Source organism: Sus scrofa, chromosome 6 (genome assembly GCF_054392235.1).
Source record: "Sus scrofa isolate SSC_HxYL_T2T_F1_AM1 chromosome 6, Sscrofa_HxYL_maternal_Yorkshire_Landrace_v2.0, whole genome shotgun sequence".
NCBI classification, from domain to species: Eukaryota; Metazoa; Chordata; class Mammalia; order Artiodactyla; family Suidae; genus Sus; species Sus scrofa.
This window is the reverse complement of record NC_139388.1, coordinates 7974473-7990102: the sequence shown is the minus strand read 5'-3', so window position 1 is coordinate 7990102 and position 15630 is coordinate 7974473. Positions and strand designations below refer to the sequence as shown.

At 46.6% G+C, this 15630-nt stretch overlaps 2 protein-coding genes across 2 annotated transcripts in view; one reads left to right on the top strand and one right to left on the bottom strand.

The window, feature by feature from the left end:
- The window catches only part of BCO1 (beta-carotene oxygenase 1), a 176915-nt gene that overhangs the window by 19481 nt on the left and 141804 nt on the right, over positions 1-15630 (top strand). The window contains exons 4-6 of the mRNA XM_084958113.1: positions 2906-2962; positions 8115-8197; positions 14615-15613. The gene's annotated coding sequence lies outside the window, so the exon portion shown is untranslated. The remainder of the gene's footprint in view (positions 1-2905; positions 2963-8114; positions 8198-14614; positions 15614-15630) is intronic.
- Positions 2866-15630, bottom strand: part of PKD1L2 (polycystin 1 like 2) — a 101719-nt gene continuing 88954 nt past the window's right edge. Inside the window, exons 35-40 of the mRNA XM_084959469.1 lie at positions 14693-14820; positions 12046-12206; positions 7490-7700; positions 5891-5992; positions 4856-4987; positions 2866-3307 (exon numbers count right to left, since the gene is read on the bottom strand). Of these exons, the coding sequence (XP_084815595.1) occupies positions 3146-3307; positions 4856-4987; positions 5891-5992; positions 7490-7700; positions 12046-12206; positions 14693-14820 (896 nt within the window). The 3' untranslated portion in view covers positions 2866-3145. The remainder of the gene's footprint in view (positions 3308-4855; positions 4988-5890; positions 5993-7489; positions 7701-12045; positions 12207-14692; positions 14821-15630) is intronic.

The window sequence follows — 15630 nt, the reverse complement described above, 5'->3', positions numbered from 1 at the left end:
CAAAGCAACAGGAAGTGTGTTTTATTTTTCAATTGTGGAAAATGTTGAGAAGATAAAAAAAATTTTTTTCCCAGCTGGTTTTCTTTGTAACATCCATGGCTTGAGATCTGAAAGGTCGTCTCATTGCACAGTTGGTACAGGCACCTGAAAATGCAGGTGGTCATTTCTTTCAGGTGTCTCATAGAGTCCAGCTCATCTCTTTGAGTGAGTTTTTTTTTTCTCTCAAAACAATACAATTGAAGGAGTTTCTTTTTTCTTTTCTTTCTTTCTTTTTTCTTTTTCTTTTTTTTCTTTTTTTCTTTATGCTTTTTAGGGCCACACCTGCAGCACATGAAGATTCCCAGGCTAGGGGCTGAATCAGAGCTGCAGTTGCTGCCCTATGCCACAGCCACAGCAACATGGGATCTGAGCCAAGTCTGCAACCTACCTCACAGCTCACAGAAACACCAGATTCCCGACCCACTGAGTAAGGCCAGGGATGGAACCTGCATCCTCATGGTTACTAGTTGGGTTCATTTCCGTCACACCACAATGGAAACTCCTCCAATTTGTTATTACAGTTAATAGAGAAGTGAAGAGTAGATGGGAAAGATGGGAGAGAGAGGTGAAGAATTTACAGCTTTTGCAAATCTTAGAAATTTTCTTGTTTAAAACAAACAGACTGTATGTATCAGGGCAGATTTCTGTACTAGTTTTCCAGGAGACGTGTACACCTTGCTCTGACTTATTTGATGAGTATCTGCTTATATAGCTCATGTTTATATCTGACACAATAAAGAATGGATGGTAGGTTTGGGTGGATAGAAAATAAATCCCCAAGGTTTTTTGTGTATTGCCATGTTATGTGTCTCTCTGTTTATAAAGGATTTTGGCTTTTGATTGTCAGGGTGGTAGGGTGGGATCCTGGTTCAACCATTATAAAAGGATATTTAAGCTGTCATCCAGATAGGCTTTAGCTAGCTGTTTAAAGATCTCATCAAGTGTGAATGTTCCTCTCATCTTTCTTCTCTGACGTCTTCAGGTTGTCTTCCGTGGTCTCAAGATAGCTGTCAAAGTTACAGCAATCTTACTCAAAATAGACATGTTGGATTTTATTAGCAAGCAGACCTTTCCCAGAAGTACCCTCATTTTCCATTGGCCATACTGGGTCATGTGGCCACTCTAAATAGCTCATTATCAAGGGCTATGATTACCATTACTAAGACAAATCAAGATTTACTTTAAGGTGGCTATAGGGTCACTTTACCATGAGTCTTGTGGAGGAGGGGTAGTGGCTGCCTAAAAAAATTGGGATTCTGGGAATTCCCATCGTGGAGGAGTGGAAATGAATCCGAGTGGGAACCATGAGGTTGTGGGTTTGATCCCTGGCCTCGCTCAGTGGGTTAAGGATCCGGAGTTGCTGTGAACTGTGATATAGATCGCAGACTTGGCTTGGATCCCACGTGGCTCTGTCTGTGGTATAGGCCGGCAGCTATAGCTCAGATTCAATTCCTAGCTTAGGAACTTCCATGTGCCACAGGTGAGGCCCTAAAAAGCCAAAAAAAAGGGAGGGGATTAATTAGGATTCTGATAGCAAGAAGGAAAGCATGAAATGGATTTGGGACAGTCAACCTAGAGTATCTGCTACAATGGGTGTGTGAGGAAGAGTGACAAGAGGATAGGAGAGGATTTTCAAGGTGTTTCTCCTGCATAGGAGAGGGGAAATATGCGCTTATTCACATAGACACTTGGAAGACTTTTATTATCCAGATGTGTGATCCCCCAGAATTTAAAGCATGTTTGCCAAGTCTGACAGCACATTGGAATCCCCTGGGCGGCTTTAAAAAATACTGATTCCTGGGACCCAGAGATTCTGATACATTGGAATGAAGTCTGGGGTTTCTAGTGTATAGCCAAGATAAGAACAACTAGTGTAACCAACATCAAATGCTATCACTTACATGTGGAATCTAAAAAAAAGGACACTGAACTTCATCGCAGAACAGATACAGACTCACAGACTTTGAAAAACTTATGGTTTCCAAAGCAGACAGGTTGGCAGATGGGGAGATGCACTGAGGGTTTGGGATGGAAATGCTATAAAATTTGGTTGTGATGATTGTTGTACAAGTATAAATGTAGTAAAATTCATTGAGTAATTTTTAAAAATGAAATAAAATAAAATTTATGTGAAATGAAAAAAAAAAAAAAAAAGAACCACTAGTGTAGATAAAACAACTCCTAAGTATCTCCTAAGGGACATTATCCCTGACTGAGGTGCTGAAATACCAGATGCCTTGGTCATAGGGGTTTGGGAATTATCACACACTTTATTGCTCACACTCATCTCATCCCAGGAGACTCACAGTGCACATTTAGCATATTAAAAGCTCTAACAACTCCAAAGTTATAGACTTGTGTATCTAGTTTTTCCCACATTTAATCTAGAAACATTTTGGGGAGGATGACACCTGTTATGAGTTGAATTGTGTCCCCTGAAGAGATAGACTGAAATCCTAACCCCCATACTGGGGAGAAGGCCATGTGACAAGAGGCAGAGGTTAGAATGATGCATCTACAAGCCAACGAACCTCAAGGGTTGTTAGCAAATGCTAGAAGCTAGAAGAGGTTTCCTCTGTAGAGCCTCCCAAGGCAGTATGGCCCTGGTGAGAACTTGATTTTGGACTTCTATCCTCCAGAACTGTGGAGAACAAAATTCTGTTGTTTTAAGCTACACTGTTTGTGGTACTTTGTTCTGGCAGCCCTAACAAACTAATATGACACTCATTAGGCTCTCTTGGACACAGTTTGAGAAACCCTGAACTAGAATCTGAATTCAAAGGCAACTCCTGACCTACCAAGAAGATGGAATAACTAGTCTTATTATTTTTCCACAAACTCTAGACCATATTTGTTTTATTTATAGGAGGAAATATATTTGAACAAACACTCTATCATGGTGGTGGCAACTGTGTGTATGTAGGTATGTATTTTTCTTATTTATTTATTTATTTATTTATTTATTTATTTATTTATTTTACTTGCCAGGCTTCTATGGACACAGAAAAATATTAATCTGGAGAGACATTATAGAATCACTGGTAGGCACAGGAACAAGGTACTGGTCTTCCCCCATTCTACAGATGGTGGTATGTGGACCAGCAGCTTAAACTTGGGGCACAGATGATTCCAGTTGAGGGGGCCAGGCCTCTGACAGCTGCTCAGCCGGCTCACTGCTGCTTCTGGGCACCTGCCCTTTACACTTAATGCCCAGGAAACTGAGTATCTTCATCAGTAGCACATCGACGATCTCGCCTTCCTCCGACAGCTACAGAGGGAGAAACAACAATGCGATTTAGGTAGAGCCATTCTCTTTGGGGGCTTTTCTTTCTAAGGGAAACTATTATTTATTGTCCATTTTGGTCCCTGCCAAAGTCACTTCACTGTTTAGAGTTTCTTATGTGTTGGAACTGACCTCCTTCCGAGAATCCCAAGGGTGTTTGGTCTCACCTTTATCCTCGGGGCGCTCCTTCTTTCCCTCTGTTGAGAATGACAAAATGGCCTTCACCAATACCCACAGAGACTGTTAGGAATTTGGGTACAAAGACCTCATGCATTGCTATTGGGAATGTGAAATGGTACAGCTGCTTTGGAAAAGAGTTTGGTGGTTTTTCAAAATTTAAACCAAAGTTACTATGACTTTTTTTTTTTTTTTTTTTTTTTTGGCCATACCCATGGCATGTGGAAGTTCTGGGCCAGGGATTGAACCCACGCCACAGCAGTGACCCAGGCTGCTGCAGTTACAACACTGGATCCTTTAACCTGCTGTACCACATGACTTGTTTTTTTTTTTTTTTTTGTAGGGCTATACACTCGGCATGTGGAAGTTCCCAGGCTAGGGGATGAATGGGAGCTGCAGCTGCCAGCCTACACATGCCATGGCCACAGCAATGCCAGATCTGAGCTGCTTCTGCGACCTACACCACAGTTCATGGCAACACCGGATCTTTAACCCACTGAGCAAGGCCAGGGATCAAACCCACATCCTCATGGATACTAGTCAGGTTCATTACCACTAAGCCACAACAGGAACTTCCCATGTGACATCTTGAAATAAATTTCTAGGCCAAAGATGTAACTGCCACTGCTTGAGGTGCCATGTCAGCAAACCAAAACTGTGTGTCTCTGTAAAGGCTCCCCTTGATCAGAAATGCAGTATATCCAGTCAGCCAGTCTCCACACAGCAGGCCAGCTCTCGGCCCTATACTTATTTCCTCTTCCTACTTGCTCCAAATAAGGTTGATTCTGTGGCCACAGCCAATCAGATATTTTCTATTTCTCTCTTCCTTGTTCTTTATTCTTTATCATATACAAGCTTCTTCCCTTCCACCCCACTTTGCAGGTCTCCAAACGGAGACTGTGCAGTTCATGAAATGTCAGTTTTGTCATCACCTGAGTTTTCTTTAATCAGTCTTCCAACAGGTTCTCAACCTTGGATGTATATGCAAACCACACCATCAAGAATACCAGCGCTTGGATCCTTCTCCCAGGGATTCTGTTTTTATTGATCTCAAGTGCAGCAGCAGGCATTTCCAAAGCCCCCAGGTGATTCTAATGTACAGTCTGGGCTGAGAATCACTGTTGTACTGAACAAAGTCCCACAGTGGGAATCAGGAGACCTGCTTCTAATGTGCCCTTCTTTTGCCCATGATCTTGGGAAAGTCATTTCCTCCTTCTGAGTCTCAGTTTTCCTTCCTATGAAATGAGGGCCTTGAGCTACAGTGGTTTCTCAGGCCCCCCTGATGTCTGATGTCTCAGCCAGCCTCTTCCTAGTTCAAGGACAATGACTTTTGAAGACCAGGCCAAAGGGACTCACCTGATAGTATTTTTGCTCCTCGTTGAAAGCCACTAGGATGACAGAGATAAACAGATTCAGCACCACAAATGTCATGAAAATGATGCAGGACCCAATTAGGAAAGAGCCAAGCACTGGGCTATAGTCCAGGACCTGTCAGGAAGAAAACCAGAGTCATCCTCAGGGGTCCTGTGTCCTAGGTGGCACCTCCCCTTGCTAAGTACCCTCCGACAGAGAACTGGTCCTCAGCGCTAGGCAGATCCTGGAGCCAGGATGTTTCCCTTCTGCCAAGGAGTAAGAGTATGGGCAGTGCTCTCAAGAGCTGCCAGGAGAGAGCAAGGATAGCACCACCTACTCCCCATTGCTGCCATTTCCAATATGGGTACCATTTCTGGCTTGGGCAAGGAGCATTCCCTCCCAGACACCCCACAACACAGCCCTGCCCTGAGAAGCCAGTGCCTAATGCTCTTCTGCAAGCAAGGGTCCCCAGGGTGGGCTCTGGGCCCTGGTGTGAGGCTCTCTGCCTAGAGGAAAGGGAACCTTTTTGTCCCAAGTTGCTCTGTGCTTGCCAGGCTGTGGACTCAAGAGGTGACATCCAGGAGTTCCCATCGTGGTTCAGTGGTTAACGAACCCAACTAGCATCCATAAGGACGCAGGTTCGATCCCTGGCCTCGCTCTGTGGGTTAAGAATCCAGTGTTAGAGTTTCCGTCATGGCTCAGTGGTTAATGAATTCGATTAGGAACCATGAGGTTGCGAGTTCGATCCCTGGCCTTGTTCAGTGGGTTAAGGATCCAGCATTGCCATGAGGTGTGGTTAGGTCGCAGAAGTGGCTCGGATCCAAAGTTGCTGTGGCTGTGGTGTAGGCTGGCGGCTACAGCTCCGATTGGACCCCTAGCCTGGGAACCTCCATATGCTGCAGGTGCTGGTCCTGAAACAAAAACAAAAAACAAGATGTGGCATCCACTGGGGAGACATTTGAGGGGGGTGCTTTTCCTAATTTTCATAAAGGTTTGATGTCAGTGCAGTGTCCATGTGCCCCTACCCCACCCCGTTACCTCCTCATAGTTGAAGATTCCTAGCTGAAGGCTGATCATCGTTTCTGCCGCATCAAAGAGGGTTTTGTAGGAACGGAGTTTCCAACCAAATATTAAGTTTGACTGTTACGGAAAGAGTCCTCATGAACAAGGAAAGAAACCATGCAGTCCCCCAAGGCCCACTGTTTGACAGCAGAGTCGGTGGTCTGGGTCAGCCACATCCTTGCCTGGAGGGGCTGTTCGTACCCACAGGGGCCTGCAGGTCAGTGCATGTACACACCCAGCTCTGGAGGGAATGCACATGCACTCCTGGGGCTCAGACATTAGCCACCAGGCCACGACTGTGGTCTCCCAGATGGCTCTTCTAAGATTCAGCAGTGCATCTGGGCTCTCGAGTCCCCAGCCTATTTCTTATAGGGGAGCTGGGTTGGATGAACAACAGGCTGGTTCTGCCTGGGCAGGACCTTCCCCTCCCTGTGTTTTCCTCTCACCACAGCATCCCCTCTACCCCCAAAGATTTCCCCAGGGCTGTTGCATCAGAGGGAAGCCCAGCAGTTCCTTGGTTCTGAGTTGGGGACTCCATGTCCCAGAGGACACTGCGTGTCCCTGAAGCCTGTGCACTGTAGATGGAGGACGGAAGAAATCTACATGAATTAAGGGGTGTAGAGGGGGCCCTTTTGACAAAACCAGACTCCAGAGTCTCAGCAGGTGCCCTCCCTCACTTCACCACTGCACTTCATCCCATTTCTGAGAGTGAGCGAGGAAGGAGTGGGGTCAGGGATGGAGTTGGGGGCCAGGGTTGCGGTGATAGTCAGGGGCAGGGAGAGGGTTAGAGACAGAATGAGGACTAGGATAAGATGGACTGCTGGGTCCATCCGGGGGATGGTGGAAGGTGAGAGCCGGCTGGGGCCAGGGGGAGAATTAGGAAAGGGGCTGGGGCGGGGAGTGGGTCAGGACGGGGTGGAAGGTCACAGAGGAGTAGAGCCTGGGTTACCGTGGGAATCATGGACTTGGAGAAGATGAGGGTGGGGCATATTTAGATGGAGACCAGGATGTAGCAGAGGGTCTTTTTTTCTCATATTACTTGATAATGAAAAAGAACTAATAGTTTAAACAAAATTTTTTTCAGTCCCACAAGAGATGTGGTTGTCAAAATGCTCTCAGTGTTTAGCGGTTAAATAAAATGGTTTGGGCCCTACTAAGTTCATGCCTCATGTGCAAGGCATCAGGTGTTGACATGGCTTGCAAATGAGTCTTCCTCACTTCCCCACCTCTGCCCCAGCTCAGGGACAGGGTCTGCCCACTCACTTCTGCATCTCTGCATCCCCTGACACACAGGGAGGGCTCTGTGCATGTCTGAGTGACTGGGATGTCAGGAGAACTGGCACATGCAGACTGAGGGGAGTTCTTCACTGGAGAGAGCTGGTCATTGTCGTCTCAGAGATTTCTCACTCTTGCCCAGCTCTTCCATTTGCAGTGAACAGTTCATGAGCTCCCAGCTAAAAGGCCCCAGACGTGGAAGAATCTTCCTAGCCCTGACTGCCCCCCACAACCCTCCATTACTGAGAAGCCTCCTTCCAAGCAGACCAGTCCAGAAGTTTTCCCAAAAGAGCCACTCACTGCAGTGGAGTAAGCCAGGAGCATGATAAGGATGATGATGATAAAGCCTGAAATGTCCCCCCAGGCACGACGCAGGGCTGATGTCATCATGTTCATTTTGGGGTTCAGCCTGAGCAGATGCCAAAGCTTCACTGTGGACAGGAGTACCAGGAAGGCAATGATGTAGCCAAGGACCGCATCGGCTGCTGCTGTCTCACTGAAACTGATGCCCCTATGGGACAAATAGGGAGATCTGGTCAGAGATCTGAACGGCTTCAGCCAGAGCTCATCCAGTCTCAGCTAAGTCCAAAAGCAAGATTAGCCTTATCATGATCTCAGAGGCCATCACTTCCTACAGCAGAGGTGGGAGACAGAGCTGATGAACTGGTGGTCATGGTGAAGGTCAGAGTCCTGGCTCATATGAAAGGGATGATGATGGTGAGGGGGGTCCTGAGGCCATTACCTAGGGGTCTTGGTTAATAGCTGCAGAGCTACGGAAGAATGACGCAGGGGGAATACTCCCAGGGTCAAGAAGATAGAGGTGAGGGGGCCCCATGAGCCTCCCCTCTTGGTTTGGGGGTCACTAGGTGCCACATCCTGCTGCACACTTGTCTGATGTATGTCCACACCATCCTTACGTTGGAAGGAATGACGGAAGGACCGTCCAGTTGCTGTGCTAAGGAAGCTCGATCGCATGGTCTCCTTTAACCTCCACGACCACTGGATGAGGTAAGTATTGCTATCTCCATTTTACAGATAAGGACAGAGAGTTGGCACAAGGTCACACAGCTAGTGACATAGGGACATAACTAATGGTAGAAGAATGAGAGTTGGAATCCAGCTGTGTCTCATTCCAAAGTCTGGGTCCTTCTCTCCATCCCACCCTGCCCTTCATTTCCCTCTTGTGCCTTTGTTTGCATGTTACATTCAGTCTTTTTGGTTGTTGTTGTTGTCTTTTTAGGGCCACACTCCCGGCATATGAGTTGAATTGGAGCTGTAGCTGCTGGCCTACACCACAGCCACAGCAATGCGACCTACACCACAGCTCCCAGCAGCACTGGATCCTTAACCCACTGAGTGGGGCCAGGGATCAAACTCAAAACCTCATCGTTCCTATTTGGATTCGTTAATCACTGAGCCACAACGGGAACTCCTAGACTTGTTATCTATTGACAAGGATGAAGAACAGGTTATTGAACAAAATTATATGATCTCAAGTTTGTAAGGGCATTTAATATGTAATGCCTCAGTAAAAGTCATGCTTCTATTTAATCCCTTGCCTCCCAGAATCTTCCTCCCCTTTGAGCAGATTGGCACTGCCAGTATGGATGGTAGCTTCCTCCTCTGGCTCCTACAGCGCCTTTTTCCTGCCTCTTTTAAAACACCTAACCCTCTCTCATGCCATTTAATTGCTCATGTATGTGGAAATTCTAGCAATGTAAGACCTCCTTTATTACAGAAATTAACCCCAATTAAAGCACAATTTGGAGTTCCCTTTGTGGCTTAGCAGGTTAAGGACCTGATGTGGTCTCTGTGAGGATGCACGTATTGCTCAGTGGGTTAAGGATCAGGCATCGCCACAAGTTGTGGCATAAGTTGCAGATGCAGTTTGGATCCGGCGTTGCCATGGTTGAGGCACAGACCTCAGCTGCAGCTCTGATTCGATCCCTGGCCTGGGAACTTCCATTATGCCACGGGAGTGGCCATAGAAACAAACAAAAAAGCACAGTTCTCAACCTCAGCTACATGTGAGAGTAACCAGAGGAACATTAAAAATACTGGTGCCAGGACCCTATCCTGACATCCTGATTTAGTAGGTCTGGGATGTGGCCTGGGTGATTCTGCCGAGAAGCCATCCTCAGAACAGCAGCATTAAAGGGAGTCATGAAGCAAATGATGTGGTCTTAAAACGCGCTTTGGGAAGTTCCCATTGTGGTTCAGTGGTAACGGACCCGACTAGTGTCCATGAGGATGGAAGTTCGATTCCTGGCCTCACTCAGAGGGTTAAAGATCCAGCGTTGCTGTGAGCTGTGGTGTAGGTCACAGACAGGGCTTGGATCCTGTGTTGCTGTGGCTGTGGTGTAGGCTGGCAGTTGCAGCTCTGATTGGACCCCTAGACTGGGAACTTCCATATGCTGTGGGTGTGGCCCTAAAAAGAAAAAAATGTCCTTTTGGAATTCAGGATTTGGCTATAATAGGTCTTATCTATTCTTACAAGGAAACAACATTTATGAATTTCTGAAATAAATACAAACTAACTTTATTGCATAATCAAATTCAACTGAGGGTTTCACATAATACTATACTCAGGTTTCTATCAAAAGTGGCAGATTCCTGACTCAGTGTGAAAAGACAATTCTTGGGGAGTTTCTGTTGTGGTGCAGCAGAAACAAATCCGACTCATAACCATGAGGTTGTGGGTTCAATCCCTGACCTCATTCAGTGGGTTAATGATCTGATGTTGCCGTGAGCTGTGGTGTAGATCACAGACGAGGCTCGGATTCTGCGTGGCTGTGGCTGTGGTGTAGGCCAGTGGCTGTAGCTCCGATTTGACCCCTAAGCCTGGGAACCTCCACATGCCTTGGGTGCAGCCCTAATTAAAAAAAGAGAGAGAGAGAAAACTCTCACTGTAAAATTGTTTTATAACTCCTTTAAGCAAGAAGCCTGTCTGCTTGGGTGTGAAGAGTCAAATATGTTTGAGGTCATTGTAAGGAATCATAACGCATGGCCCACGCGGGGATGGGGATGGTTCAGAAATCACACCGCCTGTCAGTGACAGTCACGTACGACCTAAAACAAACACCCTTCTTCCTCCTAGAGCTTTAGGCTTTGTTTTCTAAGCAGAAGTTGACAAAAGTTTTTCTATCGGGGGCCAGATGACCTATATTTGAGGCTCTCTAGGCCAGACAGTTTGTCCCAACGAGTCACCTCTACAGGGAAAGCAGCCATAGACATAAAAGAATGAGTGAGGTATTGTTCCAATAACATTTTATTTACAGGTGTTCTCATCAGGGCTCAGTGGTTAACGAACCCCACAGTATCCATGAGGATGTGAGTTCGATCCCTGGCCTTGCTCAGTGGGTTACGGATCTGGTATTGCCATGAGCTGTGGTGTCGGTCACAGACACAGCTCAGATCCCCCGTTGCTGTGGCTGTGGTGTAGGCTGGCAGCTGTAGCTCTGATTCAACCCCTAGCCTGGGAATCTCCATGTGCCGCAGGCGTGGCCCTAAAAAGTAAAAAAAAAAAAAAAAAAAAAAAAAATTTATTTACAAAAACAGGTGGTGTCTTTTCTCAGGCCGCTGCCGCAGCATATGGAGGTTCCTAGGCTGGGGGTCTAATTAGAGCTGTAGCCGCAGGCCTACGCCAGAGCCACAGCAACGCGGGATCCGAGCTGCATCTGCAAACTACACCACAGCTCACGGCAACGCTGGATCCCTAACCCACTGAGCAAGGCCGGGGATCAAACCCACAGCCTCATGGTTCCTAGTTGGATTCATTAACCACTAGCCATGACAGGAACTCCCTGAAAGATCTTTATTTTTTGAAAATAACTGTTCTACTTAAGGTTTACAATAAGCTTAAATAAAAAGAAAAGTGAGTTCTTCTAACTCAAGGAACTCAATTGATAGATATTTTTTTAGAAGGGAGCCTCTAGAGAGGATAGTTTATGTCATGGTCTTTAATGTTGACAGCATGGGTGTGGCACAAAGAAATGCTCAGTGCTGGTTTGTTAAATAAAACAGTCTAGGGTGGAGTGCAGAGTTCAAATTCTAAACCCTACGTCTCCTTGCTGTGTGACTTGCACAGACAACTTAACCTCTCTGAGCCTCAATTGCCTCATCTGTAAAAAAGGGATGATGATAATATCTCTTAGAAGTTCCAGGAAGATTAAAGTAGATGAGGTAATGCCTTCGAAGTGTTTTTATGACCGTGTATGGCAACCAGCAATGATTCAATAAATGTTAGCTAAATCTATACGTACAGTCAGTGAGTCAGTCAAGAAACACAGTGGTTGAAAGTAAGGACTGGATCCTGGAGACCACATAAGTTAGGTTTAAATTATTTCTCTGCCACTCTTTAGCTGTGTGGCCTGGGGGAAATCACCTCACCTCTCTAAGCCTTAATTTCTTTATTTGTGAAATGGGGTAATGATAACATCTACCTCCACTGGTTCTCTTGAGGATCCAGTAGGTTCATGCCTCTTGCATAGCACAGACCGCACACTGGTAAAAAGTAGCAGACGTGGGTTGACTGGGCACTAATACCTGCAAAGACGCTACCCAAAAGGCTGGGAGGGACTTGAACAGAGTGTCACATGGCCCTGTGCTTTGGTAAGAATTGCAAAAGATTTTAATTGTTCTACTTTGTCTTAAAGAGTCCCCCTCAGGATTATGTATGCTTTAGGCCCCAAACCTAAATCTAAGTGCTAAGTGGTATAGTTACTTTTTTAAGAGTGACCCTTGATCCTCTGAGGGTCAAAAAGATTTCAAAAGCCTCCCTCTGACCCCTGGGCCACACAGAGCTGGAGGAAGCAGGGTCAGGGGTGGGAGCTGGGGGCTGAGGCAGAGCCACTCACTCCTCTCTGTGTTTCCGGTAGTGCTGGATGTCACGCTCCGCCAGGATGGCTCTCTTGACAAACAGTGCCAGGGCACTCCAGCTGGCCAGGATGATAGCCAACTCCAGAAGGTTCCACTTGCTGCAGAAATAACACCACTTTTGCTTCCTCATGAGCTTGCCCTGGAAAAGGAGCCAGAGGTTCTACTGAAAACTGTGGCCAGAATGGTGCTCCCAACACACACAAAGACACACACAAACACACAGGTTCCCCCCAGAACTCAGGATGACGCTCTGGGAGAGGGTTACTGGATCCTTGGAGATGTCTCAAAGCCTTTGGGCCCCAATGCAAAAAGTGCCTCAACCTTGTGTAAGGACCCAGTCTGCTCCTATCATCAGTGGGAAATCAGGAGTTCCCATCGTGGCTCAGTGGTTAACGAACCCGACTAATATCCATGAGGATGCAGGTTCAATCCCTGGCCTTGCTCAGTGGGTTAAGGATCCTGAGTTGCCATGAGCTGTGGCATAGGTCACAGACGCGACTTGGATCTGGCATTGCTGTGGCTGTGGTCTAGGCTGGCAGCTACAGCTCCGATTCGACTCCTAGCCTGGGAACCTCCATATGCCGCAGGTGCGGCCCTAAAAACAAAGTGAGAAATCAGGACCTCAGGATTTGGGGTGTGTAAGGGTAAGTACAGCATGCAATAAGAAAAGCGTTCAATTCTCTCTGATGGCAAAGGGAGGGGAGGAAAAAACCTTCCCCTCAGTAGAGCATTTATTTTAGAAAACATAATTGTGAGTTCTTTCTCTGCTTCTTTGAGATGTATGTAAATCTTTAGAAAAGCTAAACAAGCCCCTTGCCAGTTTTGTAGGGCAGGCATTTTTTTTCTCAAGAACCAAGAAGCCGCCTCTCTGAAATGTAATCATCAAGGAAGTAGTGCCCCTAACTCCCAGTTTCCCTGGGAGGGTAAGGAGCCAAACCACCTGGCTACACGTTGCAGAAGTACCTCCTGTTGTAAAGATAGGCATAATCTATTTTTTTCATTTGATAAAGGCAATTAGTAAACTCAGGTGCCGGCGATTACCAGGTGACTTCATGGCGGATTAGAGGGATACAGGGTGCTGCCAATCCGGGTAAGGGCTAATGTTAAAGAATGGCTATGTAGTGGGTGGTATGTGCCTGGAGATATGCAAGGGTCGGATTTCTTGTCTCTGCAACGTTTTTTCAGATTGCCTCGGGTGAATAACATATTCTGGTTTAATGCTTACTCAATAATAAAAGCTGTTTTCGTGGGGGGAATGGGGAGTTATTGCTGAAAGGGGACAGTTGCAGCTGTGCGAGAGAAGAGTTCTAGAGATGGCCGACGAGGGTGGTTGCCCAATGATGTGCATGTGCTGAACACCACTGAACTGTATATGTAAAGATGGTGAAAATGGCAAATTCTATGTTGTATTTATTTACCACACTGAAAAATAATTTCGTTAAACTAGTTTTCTTTTTTTCCTACGTTTGTGGAAATGTTTTCTGTTTTTTGTTTTTTGTTCTTGTGGAGATGTTTTCTGGATTGTCAGGAGACTTTAATTCTCATTTCCCAAGAGGTGTCACAGGTTGGAAATAATTATCCTGTGTGTGTTCTTGACCTCCCTCTCGACCTTCTTTTTCCCTCCACTCAAGAGATCTTCTGTTGTCTGTTCCATTTCCTTCCTCTTACCCACTCTTAAGAGGAAGGACTGGTGTTTGGCAGGAAAGAGGCTAAGTTCACCTGTTACAAAGGGATGGAGCGAGGGGGAGCTCTTAAACAGCTCAAGCAGCATAATGAGAAAGATTTAAGGGTTTTAGAGAAAGGCCTTCTGAAGCAGCTGCTGGCCGAGTGTGAGGGCTATGGAGAGGAGAGGAAGAAGCTCAGAGGAGGGTGAGAGATGGTCCTCCTTTGACCTTCTTAGAGAAATGCAAAGATTTAAGTTGCTGTTCGGTAACTTGGCTGATGGGTTTGAACTGGCGGTGCCTTGAGACCCTGTGGGATCCAGTTTTTGGCCAATGTGGCATAGGGTTAAGTGTGAAGGCCAGGGGTCAGACTCTGGATTCAATTCTGACCCTGGATAAATTACTTAAAATCTTGGACTTCACCTCTGTGAAAGAGAGCCAAGATAATCTTTCTCCTTGTATTAATGGAGAAAAATCCACATAACATTCTTAGCACAGTGCCTGCTATGTAGTAAGCAAAGTAACATCCTTAAAGTGAGTGCTGAGCAGGGTGAGGGCTGAGATGCCCCTTTAAGGTGTCTAATTTGCATTTGGAGGAGGGCAGGGTTTATAAGGCGCCTCAGCTGAGTTCTCAGCATCCTCAAGCCGTCATTGTCAACATCTGCGCCTTCACTCTGCAACATGGTGGCAAAGTGGCAAAGGGGACTTTCCCTACATCCCAGAGACCTCCCAGGAAGGACCATGATCTACCTCTCAGTTCCTGAGAGGCGCCTGAGCTGGGTCAGCCCTGGGGACCAGCAGGGACATTGAAAGACTGCCATGGCATAAAGTTACACAGAACCTTTTCCTCTCCCTTCTTCCCCCCCACCCCGACCCCGACCCCCAGGGAAGAGGAAGAGGGACAGGGAGCAGGCCCACGACCACCTCCATCCATTGCCTACAGAGCCACGAGTCCGCCCCTCACCTGCACGATCATGTAGTAGAGGAGGAACAGGAAGTAGACGATCTCTGCCGCTACTACAAAGGGGTGCCAGCCGTCTGTGAAGGGGTACAGGCGCAGGCTCTGCAGGTGCGCGTGCGCAAAGAAGGTTCCTGCAACGCAGAGCAGGTTCTGCTCACCCACCGCCGCCCATCCACTCAGAACCACCGCTTCTGATGGGGAGTCATCAGTGCAATGAAACAAACTCAAGCCCTTCTGACGGTGGCCGCTGGCAGAAGACGAGATTAAAGTCCTTCAGAGGCACAGACCCAAGGAGCTGAACAGGGAGGGACATGTACTGGAGGCCGAAAGCAGTGGACATGTCTGCAGGCACAAAGGGGGCTGCAGTGGAAGACCCGCCTCCTACCCTCTGCATTTGGTGTCAGCGTTGTGCACTCATCGTCTCCAGCCACGGACTCCCACCCACTTAACATCAGTTTACTGCAAGCTGGCTCATTTAAAGCCATTTCATCTAAAGAGATCACTGGAGATCAATTCAGCTGTTAACCAATATGCCTAAAATTCAACCTTCTTTTGAATTATCGTTCATCCATTTGTGTCTTTTCCTGTTTGTTTGTTTGTTTTGTAATGTAATGATTTTTAGCAATAATTTTTTAAAACTAATGTGACTAATAAGGCCTACAAAGACAAAGCCAATCCGAAGAATGGCAGAATGGAGAAATACAGACAACCTGGGTGCTTGCTGACATCATTGGGCTGCTGGATAAACCAGACCAGAAACCTATACCACTTCTCATTTGTAGAAATAAGTTAATCAGATGTGTTTTGAGACAAGAGGTCCTTCAACAGCCAAAATAATGGCAAAAAGAAGTAGGTGATCACAAGAAATGCAAATAAATCCCCCAGAAGGGATTTGAAAGAAGCTTGACAGTGGGGAATGATAACGTAAGTTGAAGATCTTT